This window comes from Microtus pennsylvanicus, chromosome 5, assembly GCF_037038515.1.
Source record: "Microtus pennsylvanicus isolate mMicPen1 chromosome 5, mMicPen1.hap1, whole genome shotgun sequence".
Classification (NCBI taxonomy): domain Eukaryota; kingdom Metazoa; phylum Chordata; class Mammalia; order Rodentia; family Cricetidae; genus Microtus; species Microtus pennsylvanicus.
This window is the reverse complement of record NC_134583.1, coordinates 82,651,810-82,666,917: the sequence shown is the minus strand read 5'-3', so window position 1 is coordinate 82,666,917 and position 15,108 is coordinate 82,651,810. Positions and strand designations below refer to the sequence as shown.

General features: G+C 48.9%; 1 protein-coding gene across 1 annotated transcript in view; it reads left to right on the top strand.

Moving 5' to 3' along the window:
* Nucleotides 1-13,933, top strand: part of Chid1 (chitinase domain containing 1) — a 40,310-nt gene extending 26,377 nt beyond the window's left edge. Inside the window, exons 10-13 of the mRNA XM_075972787.1 lie at nt 780-935; nt 13,251-13,331; nt 13,512-13,554; nt 13,756-13,933. Of these exons, the coding sequence (XP_075828902.1) occupies nt 780-935; nt 13,251-13,331; nt 13,512-13,554; nt 13,756-13,854 (379 nt within the window). The 3' untranslated portion in view covers nt 13,855-13,933. The remainder of the gene's footprint in view (nt 1-779; nt 936-13,250; nt 13,332-13,511; nt 13,555-13,755) is intronic.
* Nucleotides 13,934-15,108: the final 1,175 nt, after the last annotated feature.

Here is a 15,108-nt window from a genome sequence, read left to right as displayed (position 1 = left end):
CCAGAGGTGTCAGATCCCCTAGAGCTGGAGTTACAGGCACTTGTGAGCCTCTGGATGTGGGTGCTGGAAACTGAACTCAGATTCTCTGCTATCTCTCCAGCCCTGGTTTTTTGTTTTGTTATTTATTTATTTATTTATTTCGAGACAGGGTTTCTCTGTAGCCTTGGTGCCTGTCTCTGAACTAGCTCTTGTAGACCAGGCTGGCCTCAAACTCCCAGAGATGCGCCTGCCTCCGCCTCCCGAGTGCTGGGATTAAAGGTGTACGCCACCACCACCCGGCTGTTTTGTTTTTTATTTTTATTTTTTTTAAATACTTATTTATTTATTATGTATACAATATTCTGTCTGTGTGTATGTCTGCAAGCCAGAAGAGGGCACCAGACCTCATTACAGATGGTTGTGAGCCACCATGTGGTTGCCGGGAATTGAACTCAGGACCTTTGGAAGAGCAGGCAATGCTCTTAACCACTGAGCCATCTCTCCAGCCCCCTGTTTTGTTTTTTTAAAGACAGGGTTTCTCTGTGTAGCGCTGGCTGTCCTGGAGCTCACCATGTAGACTAGGCTGGCCTTGAGTTCACAGAGATTGCCTGCTTCTGCATCTTAAATGCTGTGGTTAGAGGTGTGCACCACTATCCCTGGCATCCCCATTCTTGAGAGGCATTTGCTATGACACAGAAGGAAATGGGTTCAAGTGGATAACCTCGAGGACCAGACTCTAGGCAGACGCAGGGCTTCTTGCTGGCTGCTAAGAGTGGCCCCATTCTCCCTTTAACTCGCAGGCCTGGCCCTAATGCTCCATTGTCATGGATTCGAGCCTGTGTCCAAGTCCTAGACCCCAAGTCACAGTGGCGAAGCAAGATCCTCCTGGGGCTGAACTTCTACGGCATGGATTATGCAGCCTCCAAAGATGCCCGTGAGCCTGTCATTGGGGCCAGGTGAGCCCAGGGTCCTCCGGGTCACATTCCAGGTGTGGTTAGTCGTAGACGTGTGGGTTTCAATCCCTGGGAAAAGGGAGAAAAGTTGGGACTGAGAAGGTTAGGGGTGGGTTCCTTTGGGCTTTGCAGACTGTGGGGTCTGAGATATGGGTTGAACAGAAAGCCTCAGTTCTCTGTTGGACACACCCCAGGCCTGTGAGGGCTAGCAGCCTCCCCACAGTGTTGGTGTTATCGCCAAGGTCTGCATTTGTGGTACAGTTGTCCTGCCATTGGGAACAGGGCTGGATGTGACATGGCTTTGTGCGTGGTTCGTCTGGGCTGCGCCTGTGTCATGTGGCATGGCCAAGACTAGCTCCTTTCTGGTCCCATCATTTCCTCCAATTAGGGTCTCTTCCAACATCTTGGCTCTGTGGTTCTAATAATGTGAGCCCAAGCATCTGTGTTTTAAAAGATTGCTCCCACTTTCTCCCTGTGCTTTTCCTGTGTGCTCATCTCCCCACTGCCTCCAAGCTTCAGTACTAGCTGTTGGGTCTCAGCAGTCTGGTCAGCTCCATCTGTGTCACCTGTGCTCGGTGTTTGTCGAGCTCTCCATGGACTGTGCACTCACACTTTTTATTCTTTTTCAAGACAGGGTTTTTCTGTCTAGCCTTGGCTACCCTGGAACTTGATTTGTAGACCAGGCTGGCCTTAAACTCAAGAGATTCACTTGTCTATGCCTCCTGAGTGCTGGGACTAAAGGTGTGCACCAGCACCGCCCGGCCACACTCAAGCTTCTTACCAGATTTGGAAAGCATTTAATTTCCTCCACTTTTCCTCCCTCTCTGCTCCCTCAGACAAGAGTGTGTGTGGTACATGCTGGCCTGATTAGCTTGCCCCTTGGCTCCCGAGGTGTGTTAGACTTCTAATGGCTTTATTTTAATTTTGGTTGCTTTCTATTGCTGTCTCTGAAGCTTATTTTTTTTTCTTTAAAATATTTATTTAGATGATACTGTGTTCTGCCTGCAGATCAGAAGAGGGCACCAGTTCTCATTACAGGTAGTTGTGAGCCACCTTGTGGTTACTGAACTCAGGACCTCTGAGAGAACAGCCAGTGTTCTTAACCTCTGAGTCATCTTGCTCCAGCCTCTAAAGCTGGTTTCTTTTGCCATTCCCTCTGCTATTAACTCTACCCCAGTTTTTGTCTCACATCTATGAGTTTTCTAGTTCTTTTTGGCTTGGTTTGGTTTGGTTTTGGTTTTTCGAGACAGGGTTTCTCTGTAGCTTTGGAACCTCTCCTGGAACTAGCTCTTGTAGATCAGGTTGGCCCTGAATTTACAGAGATCCGCTTGCGTCTGCCTCCTGTTGCTGGGATTAAAGGCGTGCGCCACCACTGCCCAGCTCCTAGTTTTTATTTTACATCTCTGTGGATTCATTTGTGATAATGCTTAAGGTCACCTTCTGAGAATTCTTTTTTTTTTTTTAAAGACTGTTTCTCTGTAGCTTTGGAGCCTGTCCTGTCCTGTAACTAGCTCTTGTAGACCAGGCTGGCCTCGAATTCACAGAGATCCGCCTGCCTCTGCCTCCCAAGTGCTGGGATTAAAGGCATGTGCCACCATTACCCAGCTACCTTCTGAGAATTCTGACTTCTGGGTCAGAATTGGCCTCCACTGGTGACTTCTCTCTCAAATGGGAGGGTGAAGGGGTGGAGACTGTTGTGTAGCCCCCTCTGAGATGTCAGATGTGCAGAATTTTACTACTGAATGATAGCTATTTTAGCATTCTTACAAATCTGGGGCCTTTGTTCGGGGTTCAGCTAGTTGCTTCAAAACCTAACTAGCCATGATGGTGCATACCTTTAATTCCAGTACTTGGAAGGCTGAAACAGGTAGATTTCTGTGAGTTTTGGGACAGTCTGATCTATGTAGCAAGTTCCAGGCCAGCCAGGGTTAAGTACTTAGACCCTATTTCAAACAAAAATAAGCCATTTAAACTAACCACTTTCAGCCGGGCAGTGGGTGGCACACACTTTTAATCCCAGCATTCAGAGGCAGAGGCAGGCAGATCTCTGTAAATTTGAAGCCAGCCTGGTCTACAAGAGCTAGTTCCAGGACAGGCTCCAAAGCTACACAGAGAAACCCTGTCCCAAGACACCAAAAATAAAATTTAAAAGTTAAAAAAATAATAGATAAACTACCCACTTTCCTAGTGATTTTCATGGAGAATGGTGTCCAGAAACAGATTTGGTTGTCATTGCCCCCTGGTTACAGCTTTCCTGGCGGTTTCTGTGGAGGGTGCAGTACACATCAATCACCAAGGGCACTGCCTTGTGCTGAGTGCTGATACTCTATTCAGTCTCTGCTCCAAGGTTTGTCTCCATCCTAGCTCCAGGACAGAGACAGAGGTGACTTGGTTGGCCTTTGACTGAGTTTGCAGTGAGTGGAAAAGTTGGAACACTTCTCTGCGGCCCCTGGTTGTCTGTATTTTGTGGAAGTACACTCATCAAAACTAAGACCGTCTCTCATCCAACCACTCTTCCGTTGGTCTCTCCTTGGTGGAGCATTAGGGTGAGCAGTGCTTCAAAGCCATGGGTGGGAGTTCTGTCTTCCCTACACATCTGTGCTTCTCTATATCCACACAAGTGTTCCCGGCAACAGCGGTTCATCACAGACTTGAGTATTCCTGGCCTTGTTGTGGCATGAGCCGAGGTCTAATAGCAGACAAGGTAGGGCAGGGTTGCTGTCTGAGAAGGGCCTTGCACATGGGACAGACAGGGTGGGAAGTTGGTCCAGGCCTTGGTGGCTAGCCACCTGCTGTTTTTCAGCCTCTCACAGCTATGTCCTGTGCCTGAAGATGTGTGTGACAGGAACTAGACATGAGTTGCCACACAGGTGACGACTACTGCTCCACTTGGGAGCACACATATCTACACACGTTGTTCTTGGCCTCCTGGCCTGCCAGGATTTGCTCAGCTGGGGAAGGAAGGTACTACCTCTCATTCCTCATCTCTCTAATGGCTCCTGTGAGGCAAGACGAAGGCATGTATGCTCCAACCTGGACATGGGCCTTCCCAAGGGAAACAATTAGGCAAAGAAAATGGTTCCCCTGAGCTAGGCCTAGCCAGCTGATTGCTTTTGCTAGCCTGCTTGTGCAGAAAGATACTCCCTGCCCAGCCTCACCTTGTCAGGGCTGCAGTATAGATGCCCACTCAGCAGGGCCACTTCCCCCAAAGCTGGAATAAATAACAAGCCAGACTTACACAGACATCCTCATGGCTACAGAACCAGCCAGAGCACTGACCCTGCACAGCTAACTTCTGCCTCAAGGGTACTTAGCAGGAAACATGTGTCCCTCACCTTGGTTCTGGCCTATGGGGCTGACCTGCAGGGAGAGAGACCTAGGAGGACACAAGAATGCCCCACAGACCCTGCTGCCTGCAGATAGTTTTGTGCTTGGTGTCTGCTAGATCCTTTTCTTGGGAGATCTCTGGCTCAGGACTGCTGATGTTCCCTGAGTGGGAACTCAGTTGTTGCCAGGCTTTCAAATCCACAGAATACCCTTCCTGATGTCACCTCGCCCCCAGTGACATCTGACCCCTTACTGCAGACAAGCTTCCTATGCTTACTCCTTATAGCACCCCTTAGAACCTGCCCGTTTACACCCCATGGTCGTGCCTTGGCTGTGTGATGTCCACTCTTGACTCAGAATTCAGCTTTCTAGGAGCACAAGGTGAGATAGGCTTCCTATTTGGGGGTGCCCTGTGGGCCTTCTCCTTCCAGTGCCTGAACTGGGGTTACTCATCCTTATTTCCGGAAATGCTGTGCTTTCAGCTCAAAGCCTTCGCCCACCCTCTGCCCTCACCTGCTGTTGGCACAACTTTGTTTCTTACTGATGTCACTGTCAACTGCAGTTGGACCTGTGCCTTGGGTAAAGCAAACTGCTGTCCATACACACTTGTGTACTCATGCCCAGTGACATTGTTCACAGGGTCCCTCCAGGCCATGTTGTTCCAGAGTGAAGAACTCTCGTTCTTTCATCTTGTGTCTCTTCTACTGGGATTTGTGCAAGGCAAGGTGGCAAGACAGGATGAATCCAGTACTGTGACTCTTCTGTGTCCCTGCTGTCACAGAAACTATGTGTTCTCTTCCTTATCCCATTCTCCTTGTTCTTGTTTCCTTTTGTTTTGGAGATAATCATCCTCTGTAGCCCAGGCTGCCCCAGAACTTACTCTGTAGCTCAGGCTAACTTACGTCTAAGGACAGTCCTCATGTTTGAGCTAGCTCCAGTTCCCAGATCTTATTTTCTATTTAGTTTGTTCTCCCAAATTCTAAGCATTATCTGACAACCAGTGTTGGGGTGAAGGGTTCCTTCCCCTCGAAATCCCCAGGCTGTGTAGGCACCCTGGCTTTAAGTGGCTTTCACTGACCAAGGTTAGACCTCAGACATGAGTTCCTCTGCCAAGACAGGTAGTAGATCAGGCTAGCCAGCAGTTCTTGTATCCACAGACATGAGAAGCCCCAGAGGGGAATGTGTATCTGCTGAGAAGCCAGTAGAGATTCGCCTTGAAGTGTGAGACCTTTAAACCTATGAAACCATGAATGTCTGACTCAAGGTTTTGCTGTCACAGGGAAGGTTTGGGGGTGGCTCTGCCATCAGCTGCCATCTCCTCCCAAGAGATGTGGGTGCTGGGAAGGGGAGAGTCTCACCAGTGCCCTTCCTGTGGCAGCAACCCTTTGACACTGAGTGTCAACCTCATTCTTCCTTCTGTCTAGGGCCCAACCCTGGCTGCTGATCACCCACCAAATTCTCTTAGATTTGTGTGTGTGGTCAAGGGGCCTGTCGTAGACAGGGCCTCTACAAGGGTTTTCATTGACTTTTATTCCCAAAGCAGAATTTCTTTCAGATTGATGGCACAGGGTATCTTGGGGCCATAGGTCACAGTCTTTTCCCTGTGGTGGAGCTGAATCCAGATAAGCGAGGTGGCCATGAGGCAAACAGACCTTCCCCTGCTGACAATGTCCAGCTGCAATCCCCTAGGCCCCCAGGCCAGGAACAGCATCTAGGCCCAGATTCTGTGGGAAGGTGTTGGGGACAGACTGACTAGGGTCTAGCTGCTCCTCAAGAACACAGCTTAGCAGGATGTCGCCCTTTCTGTCTGTCACCTGGATTACCTCTACTGATGCCCCCATTAGGGCAGATAATGACTGGGCGAGATGCAGGTGAGCTTCTTCAGTTCTTTGGGATTCAGTTGCTCTTTCTGTGAGAATCCAAGCAGGGTCTCAGGACGATCTGCCAGCCTACCTTAGCCTCCATCACAGAGCCCTCCTCTCCAAGGGAGATATGGTTCAGCCTCCTACCATCTGCTCAGCTATAGATGGAGCCAAGGCTCTGAGATGGGGTGATTAGTCACCTCTCTCAAGCCAGTGACTGTGGTATGTTTGTCTCTAGCAGCCAAGCAGACGTCTGTGCCCGATGGTGGGATCTACAGAGTAGTGTCCCTTTTCTGTATGACCAGGGCTCCTAAGGAAGCTCTGGGATGGCCTGCTCATTGCCTGTCTCTAGAGTTATGGCACCCCTCACAGTAGCAGAAACTGAGGTTTAGGGTTCCTATCCTCGTCCCCTCACTTGGCTAACTCAGCATTAAGTGAGCTGGTTAAGCATTACAGCCACTGCACATACACTGACTTACTGGACAGCTTTTTTCTCCCTTCTATCTCATGTAAGCTGAACTCTCGTGGACTGTGTCCCCCTGGCTCCACCCTGCCTCCAGGCCATAGAATCATCCTAGTGATGAGCCGTAGTTTACTGACGTGATGAATCAAGGCCAGCTGGCCAGGAAGTGTGTGGGCTCCTCCCAGCATGGGCTGTGGATGCTCCTAACATGGTGATGCTGTAATTCTCCTGTGATACGTTTGGAAGCCATCATGGTCCAGGCAGCCTGTCAAATGGAGAGCCAGCCTTGGTGCTAAAGATTATCTCTACCCTGTGACGCCAAGGCGAGTTCCATTGTCAGCATATCTGATAACTTTATGTCCTGTGGTGAGAAGACCTAACTGTGGCAATGCTAGAAGCCAGGTGAAGATGAGGCCTAGAGGCATGGTCCCCATTCCTACCCACCCTGCATATGCATCTCTCACACTAGACGACCCAAGAGAGATCCTGAGCCACCTCTCTGAGTTCTTCCTTGCTCAGCCCCAGCTTACTTTTGCATATCAATGTGTCCAGCGCATTCTGACCAAACCCGCTTATTACAGCCCGGCTTTTTGTTGTGTTTATGAAATTATTTTGGGGATGGGAAAGCACACATATGCCATAGCGCTTGTATGGAGGTCAGAGAACAACATGCAGAAGTTGGTTCTCTCCTTTCACTGCATAGGTTCTGGGGATCAAACCTGGGTCATCTGGCTTGGTGGCAAGTACCTTTACCCATGAGCCTTCTCACTGGCCCTGTTTTTATTCTTTTTAGGAGGGTGGGGGTTCGAGACAGGGTTTCTCTGTGTAACAGTACTGACTGTGCTGGAACTTGCTTTTGTAGACAGGTTGGCCTCAAACTCACAGAGAACCACCTACCTCTGCCTCCCGAGTGCTGGGATTAAAGATGTGTGCCACTGCCTCCTGGCCCTGATTGTTTCTGAAATTCATTTTATTTATTTATTTTTTTATTTTATTTGCATTGATGTTTTGCTAGCATGCCTATGTGAGAGTGTCAATTCCTGGAATTACAGACAGTTGAAAGCTGCTATGTGGGTGCTGGAATTGAAACCAGGTCCTCTAGAACAACAGTGCTCTTAACCACTGAGCCATCTCTCCAACCCCTTAAATTAATTTTTAATTTGTTTTTATTTTTGATTATGTACATTGTGGTGGGGGGGGTGTATGAATACAAGGGTCAGAGGTTGTCAAATGTCCCTGGAGCTGTGGTTAGAGATGGGTGTGTGGGTATTGGAAACTGAATTTGGGTTCTTAATTGCTGAGCCACCATTCCAGCCTCTATTTTTTGTTTGTTTGTTTCTGTTTTTTGAGACAGGGTTTCTCTGTGTAGCCCTGGCTGCCCTGAAACTCACTCTGTAGACCACACTGGCTTCAAACTCAGAGATCCATTTGCCTCCATATCCTGAGTACTGGGATTAAAGGAGTGTGCCACCACTGCCTGCTTTCCAGTCCCTGTTTTTTTTTTTAAGTGAATTTTTAAAAGTTTTCTTAAATGTATATATATATTTTTTAAAAGATTTATTTATTTATTATGTATACAACATTCCTTCCATGTATGTTTGAATGCCAGAAGAGGGAACCGGATCTCATTATAGATGGTTGTGAGCCACCATGTGGTTGCTGGGAATTGAACTCAGGACCTCTGGAAGAGCAATCAGTGCTCTTAACCTCTGAGCCATCTCTCCAGCCCCCAAATGTATATATTGTATGTTGAGCGTTTTCCGCTTCTTGTCCTTATCCTCCTTTTCCTCTCCCCTTCTGCCTGTTTTTAGTCTCTCCTGCCCCCTAGACAGTTGGACTTCAGGTTTTGTGTTTGTGTGTGATTTTATATAGCTACATAAAATTTAGGGATCACAAATAAGAGAAAACATAATACTTCTCTGAGAGTGACTTAATTCACTAAAATGATTATCTCTGATTGCATTCATTTTCCTGTAAATAATGTGGTTTCATTTTCTGTTTGACAGTCCTGGTTTTTAGGAGACCTCTTGAGCAGATCCAAAAAAACAAAAAGGTTTTTTGTCACCTGCCAGCTCTGCATGGTCAGCCCATGACACTGGCCTCGCTCAAGGCCTTCCTGCAGTTGGCCCTCAGCTCAGGTGCCATATGAGAGATACCCTAGGGAAATGATGGGTCTCCCTTCTGGACTGAGCCTGTAGGGCTGGGCCCTGGGCAGGTCAGTGGGGTGGAAATGCAGACCTTCTGTCCTGTAGGGGTGACTACATCCTAGCTTTAAAAAATTTACTTTTGGGTTAAGAGTATTCACTGTTCTTCCAGAGGACCCTGGTTCAATTCCCAGCACCCACATGGCAGATCACAACTGTCTGGGCTCTGACACCCTTACATGGACATACATGCAGGCAAAACACCAATAACATAAAATAAAAAATAAAAATAAATAAATCATAAGTAAAAGCAGGGTAGTCGGCAGGTAGATCCCTGTGAGTTTGAAGCTAGTCTAGTCTACAGAGCTAGTTCCAGACAGCCAAGGCTACACAGAGAAACCCATCTTGAAAAAACAAAACAAAGATTTACATATATATATATATATTTCTTTTTTTTTAATTACTTTATGTGTGTGGGTGTATGTATGCATGTATGCCTGGGTACACATGCATTCCTGGTGCCCACGGAGGCCAGAAGAGAGTACTGGATCTCCTGTAACTGGAGTTACAGACAGTTGTGAGTTGCCACTAGGATTTGAACCCTGGTCCTCTGGAAAAACAGCCAGTGCTCATAACTGCCCAGCCATCTCTCCAGGCCCTGTTTATTTATCCATATGTATATGAGTGTTCTGTCTGCATGTATGTATGTGTACTGTGTTCATGTCTAATGTTCACAGACATAAGAAAAGAAATCCAAAACTGGAACCAGAATTCTGGACAGTTGTGAGCTACTATGTGGGTACCAGGAACCAATGTTGGGTCCTCTGCAAGAGCAGTAATGTTGACAGAGGTTTCTGTCCCGCCCAGTCCCACAGCTGTTCAGTCCCAAAGAAGACACACAGAGGTTTACATTAATCATAAACTGGTTGGCCTATTAGCTCAGGCTTCTTATTAACTCTTATAACTTACATTAACCCATAATTCTTATCTGTGTTAGCCACGTGGCTTGGTACCTTTTATCAGTGAGGCATTCTCATCTTGCTTCCTCTTAGTCTGGGTGACAATTACAGACTCAGCCTTTCCTCTTCCCAGAATTCTACTGTTCTCATCACCCCGCCTATAATTCCTGCCTGGCTACTGGCCAAGGCGTTTTATTAAAGCAATACAATATAAGTGACAGGGTACAAGACCATTGTCCCACAACACAATAAATGCTCTTAACTGCTGAACCATCTCTCTAACCTGCCCCAACATAGCTTTTGTTGGTACTGACCTGGCAGTGTGTCTAGCTGTAGTCAGTTCTTCATGGAGCTATCAGAGATCCATGTACAGATGGAACCAGAAAGGACCAGTGTCACAGTGTGAATTGTATGTGGCTGAACCTTGTTCTGAGTTATCACTCTAGGCCCACCATGGAGACTGAGGGTCCCACTGTCGATTGGATCTGAGACTGGGAGCTCCTTCCTGCTCTCTGTGCAGTCTTGTCCTCTGGCCCTGTCCACTAATCACAGTGCACTCATTAGGCGCTGGGCCAGGAAGACCTGAGAACCTTTTATACTAGAAACATCCTGTGTCCCTGTGCTCTGAGCTCCTCTGGGAAGTGTCTGGGTAGATTTTCACACATGCTTCCATCAGCATGCTGACCCTTTCATCTGAGGCCTTGTGTCATATATCATACCCCCATTTCAGAGTGTGCAGATAATATATTCATAAAAGTGTATAACTCTCTCCAATTCCAGGACATTTTATTATCCCCCAAAGAAGCCTTTTACCCCTTACTAGTCATGCCTCAATCGCCTCGGTTCCTGTTGACCTCTACCCTGGATCATGTCTCTGAAGATTTGCCTGTTGTGTTACATGAGAATGGAATCATTCACTATGTAGTTGAGGCTTTTCTTAGCTTATTGAAATGCCCAGTCCTTAATTCTCCTTCCTTGAAGTGGCTGTTGTGTCTCTGAGCTGGTCCCAACCTCTAGGCTCAGGTGTAGTCTTCCTGACTACAGGCATTCTAGCTTCTTCCGTCTTCAGTATTTACTGTACCTTCCTGTAGACTTCAAGTGGTGCCCATGACCAGCCCCATGTCATCCTGTTTACCTTTTCCGTATCTCTCTTCTCACGGCATGTTTGCTGTCATCCTTCTTGCTTCTGTCTGAGTTCAGAGAGGTGTGTGTGATCCTTGCTGTTGTGCCTACAAACCTGGCCCCCAGATGGAGTTGCATAAGCCCTACAGGTCTTCGTTTCTGCTGTGCTTGGGAATTGGCGTATAATTCTGAGTGTCTGGCCTGTACCCGCCCCCAGCATCTCTGTCCATCCTGCAGACATCTGTAGACTGACTTCTGTTACAAGGGTATCATGGGTGGCCTAGAAAGGAGGCATGCACAGGAGACCCTTGGCTATTGCTTCTGTCCTTGACAAATTGGCAGCTACACCTGCTTCCCAGAGCAGTCACACTTCTTACACCTTCACCTGACTCTGAATTCTTTGTCCTCAGAGCCTGCTTAGAGAAGCAGTTCCTGGGGTTCATGCTGAAGGGTCCTTCTGTTCTGATCACATCTGCTGCTATAGGGCCGAGCATACACACATACACTAGCTGAGAAGGAAGGACCCGGTTCTCTAAAGTATACTGACTGAGACTCAGGAGGCTGCAGGTCTTGTGATGGTGACCACAAAAGCAGGAGTTGCAGTGTATGTGGCCACAGGCCCTAAGACCCCCAGCCCTATGACCTCTGCTACAAGCTCTGCACATCTCTGGCTCTTCTAGAGAATATCTCAGCTTAGCTTGGGTGGAAAGCCACAAACTATGTTAGTACCTTCATTGGCATTTGAGTCAGGTGGCCAAGTAGTATTTGGTCCTCTTCAGGGAGCTGATCTCCACAAACCCCTTAATATTTCCTGAGTGATATCCCTCCTGAATAAGCACCTGCCTTTATTAAGTTTTTAGGAGGGACCAGTGAAGACCAGAAAGGCATAGAGAACAAGCTAAGCAGAATGTATCCACAAAGCCTGCATGGAAACACAGGCCTGTGATCTTAGCACTCAGCAGGTAGATTGTGAGCTTGAGTCCAGCCTGGACTACATAATGAGACTGTCTCCAAAACTAAGTGCCCACAGAACCATAGTACAAGGTGGTTCTTGCTATGCTGTGTAGGGAAGACTGCAGCTACTCAGGTTATCAGGTTGCTGCCATGGACATGAAGAGGGTACCTCAATGCCCTGCATCTGTTCCCTGAGGGGTGTCTACTGACTCACCTTTCCCAGTACTGCCTCTGCCTTCACTTGCTGCGGTCTGCATGCCACTGAGGGACAAGTTCATATCCCTTGAGTTGGGGTGTTGTCTCAGGAGCAGAGAGGACAACAGTGTTTTCCCAAGCCTGGGGAGGTGGAACTGTGACCACAAGCTCACTACAAGAGTTCAGCTTGGGTTGAGGTGGCTGTGAGCCAGGCTGTTTAGTTAGAGCTATTTATTCCTTACTTGCCTTGGTCCCTGTGTCTTATTTGGTGTTAGGAGGCCCTAATACCTGCACAGAAGCTCCCATTCCATGTGGCATGAAGCCAAGGCAGTTCTCCAGGGACAGCCTCTGGAGCACAGCTGGATAAGATGACAGCTGTTCAAGTCTCCGAGATTCCTTGGTGCTGTTGGGGCTTTACCCTAACCAGCACAGTAGCCTGCTATTGTCAGGAGCCTAAGACAACCATAGCTCAGGTCTAGAAGGCAGCTCCTCTGCTACTCTTATTCCCCTAACCCCCACATACTAGAAGCTTCCATGCCTCATAGACCAGCATGCTAGAGCCTCTGCTGCCCACTGTGCTTCTGTCAGAACGCAGGCTAATAGCCCTCCCACCTCAGGCTACAACAGGCATGTACACTGTGACCACGCTCCTCCTTGATTGTGCCTGCTGGACCAGGGAGAACTCCCAGCTGTAGACAGAGGAGAATCTCCAAGGCCATCTATTAACAATCTTGTGGCCAAGGCCTATAGCTGGTAGGGATGCTGCTCTGGTCTCAAATGTATAGCATATGATGGATGGACTATGTGCCCTGGGTCCTCCTTGCATTGGTCCTCCTGACCCTAGCAGTTGAGAACACACCTTTCAGCAGGAGTGGCTGCACAATTTCAGCTGTGGAAATGAAGCAGTCCCCACCCCCACAACCCCGGGAAATGAAAGCCTGGGAGACTTAGCCTATAAAAGCCAATGTTTCTGCCCACTGTCCAGGAGAAAGCCCTGTCCTTTAATCCTTAGCTCACACCAGTGGAGCAGTTGAAATCCAGACACTGGATAGCTTGTTATCTGGGCTCACAAACACTGCTGTTTTGTGGTGCAGGACTTGTGTGCAGTGGGACCTTGAGGTCTGACCACCCGAGCTTACTGGCTGAAAATAAAGCTGAGTGCTGTTGGCTCTCTGTGGACCTTTAGGGACAGTGTATCCCTGACCCTTTCTATGACAGCCACACAGAAGCTGGGGTTTAGGGACGGGCGAGGGTATATGACCAGCTCTCACACCCAAACCTGATCTCTCCAGGTACATACAGACGCTGAAGGACCACAGGCCCCGACTGGTATGGGACAGCCAGGCTGCGGAACACTTCTTTGAGTACAAGAAGTGAGTGAGTGACTTGTGGCCGTTTGTAGACAGGAAGCCTTGTGGGGAGGATACTGATGAGGAGCAGTGGGGGTGGGAAACTTAAGGGGCCAGGACTGGTGACCTTAACCCTGGTGGTAGGAGACTGTAGCCCTCTGGCCTAGCCAGAAGGCAGGGTACATGGTCCCATTTCTCCTGCAGGAATCGCGGCGGGAGGCATGTTGTGTTCTACCCAACTCTGAAGGTATGTGCCATGTGCTTTGGCTGTCAACCATAATGCTCTGGTGGGGGGTGACAGTTTTGGCCAGATGACATTAATGGTACCAGTACTTGCCATCTGCTTTGGAGGTCTGTCCTGCGGTCTTGTTGAGAATGATTCTGGATACATTGTGGGGCTAGTGAGAAAGTGGGTGGAGCAGGTGCCTACACCTCTGTCTGCCCACAGTCTCTGCAGGTGCGGCTGGAGCTAGCCAGGGAGCTGGGCGTCGGGGTCTCCATCTGGGAGCTGGGCCAAGGCCTGGATTACTTCTATGACCTGCTGTAGGCTGGACAGCAACACCCAAGTGACTATGGACTTTTCTAAGCCATGAAGTGACTGGTGAAATATAGGCCTCTTCTCTGTTTTCCGTGAGACATCTCTCCTCAGCAGGGCCCACGTGAGTGATTCTTGGCCTGGGCTAAGAATTGGGGCTCCTCCTACTCACTACTCATCGCTGCTTCCTGTGGGCCAGCTGAAAACAGTTCCCATCCCCCGGTGACAGTCTGGCTCAGGACTCGGGCCTCCTGGGTGCTTTGCAAGGCCTGTGTTGGATGTGGGTTTAGAAGATATAAACAATCAGACCCTTCTAGTCCTGGCAAAAACAGCCGTTCCTAACACACCCTAAAACGTGAAAAGGGCGGTGCAGAGGGCCCTGCCCTCACACTACAGTTACCTGCCTGCCACAGACCGGTACGTATCCCTACTGAGCTTGGTGTGACCAGGTTGTGGGGCCATATTGGAAACTGGCCCATAACCCATAATCTACCAGATGGCACAGGGATAGGGCATGCCTAGGGGGCAGCAGTAGGACTTGTGGGCTGAGTGGGACCAGAGGGGTCTAGAGAACTGAGCCAGTGCTGGGGAAACGTCTAAGAACCCTGAGGTACCAACAGGTGAAGAGTAGCTGACCCTTATCACCTCACCTCTTCATTCCAAGTTCCTTTGTCCATCACTTGTGTCCGTGCCCCTTCCCATCCCTGCTGGGTATGATCTTCATACAGATCCCTGGTCCTACAGGCCCTTGGGGGAAGCCTTCTAATCCACTAGCCAAGGCCCAAGTCATGGAGGCCAGAAACGCTGACCAGAACTCTGCCCTGTGAATTTCTGATATGTAGCTCAGGATCCTGAAGGTTAGGAATGAAGAAGACACTGAGGCAACAGGCCTAGGCCCAACTCTGTGCCTCTTGGTGTTGTTTTGGAGTGGGTAAAGTCCTACCTAGCCATCAGTTGGGCTACCTACTGACTATATTCTGCCAGACTAGAAGTGGATCCTGGCCACTCAGGTCAGTGTAGCCAGGGCTGAGAACTTGGGGTGCTGGATCAGGGGATCGTAAGGTGGACAGACTCTGCTAGCTGATACTTACAGAGTCCTTGGGGGCTGCCCTTACTCCCACCCCACCCCCAGCTCTGAGAAAGAGACACAGCCAGACCAGGACAAGGTGAGTGTGAGGGGACAGAGGCATCTTGGCCTCCCGTTCTATAAGAAGTGGTCGTCAGTGTGCTCCTGTGCTGTGTTGTGTTACAGGAGTGGTAGGAGTT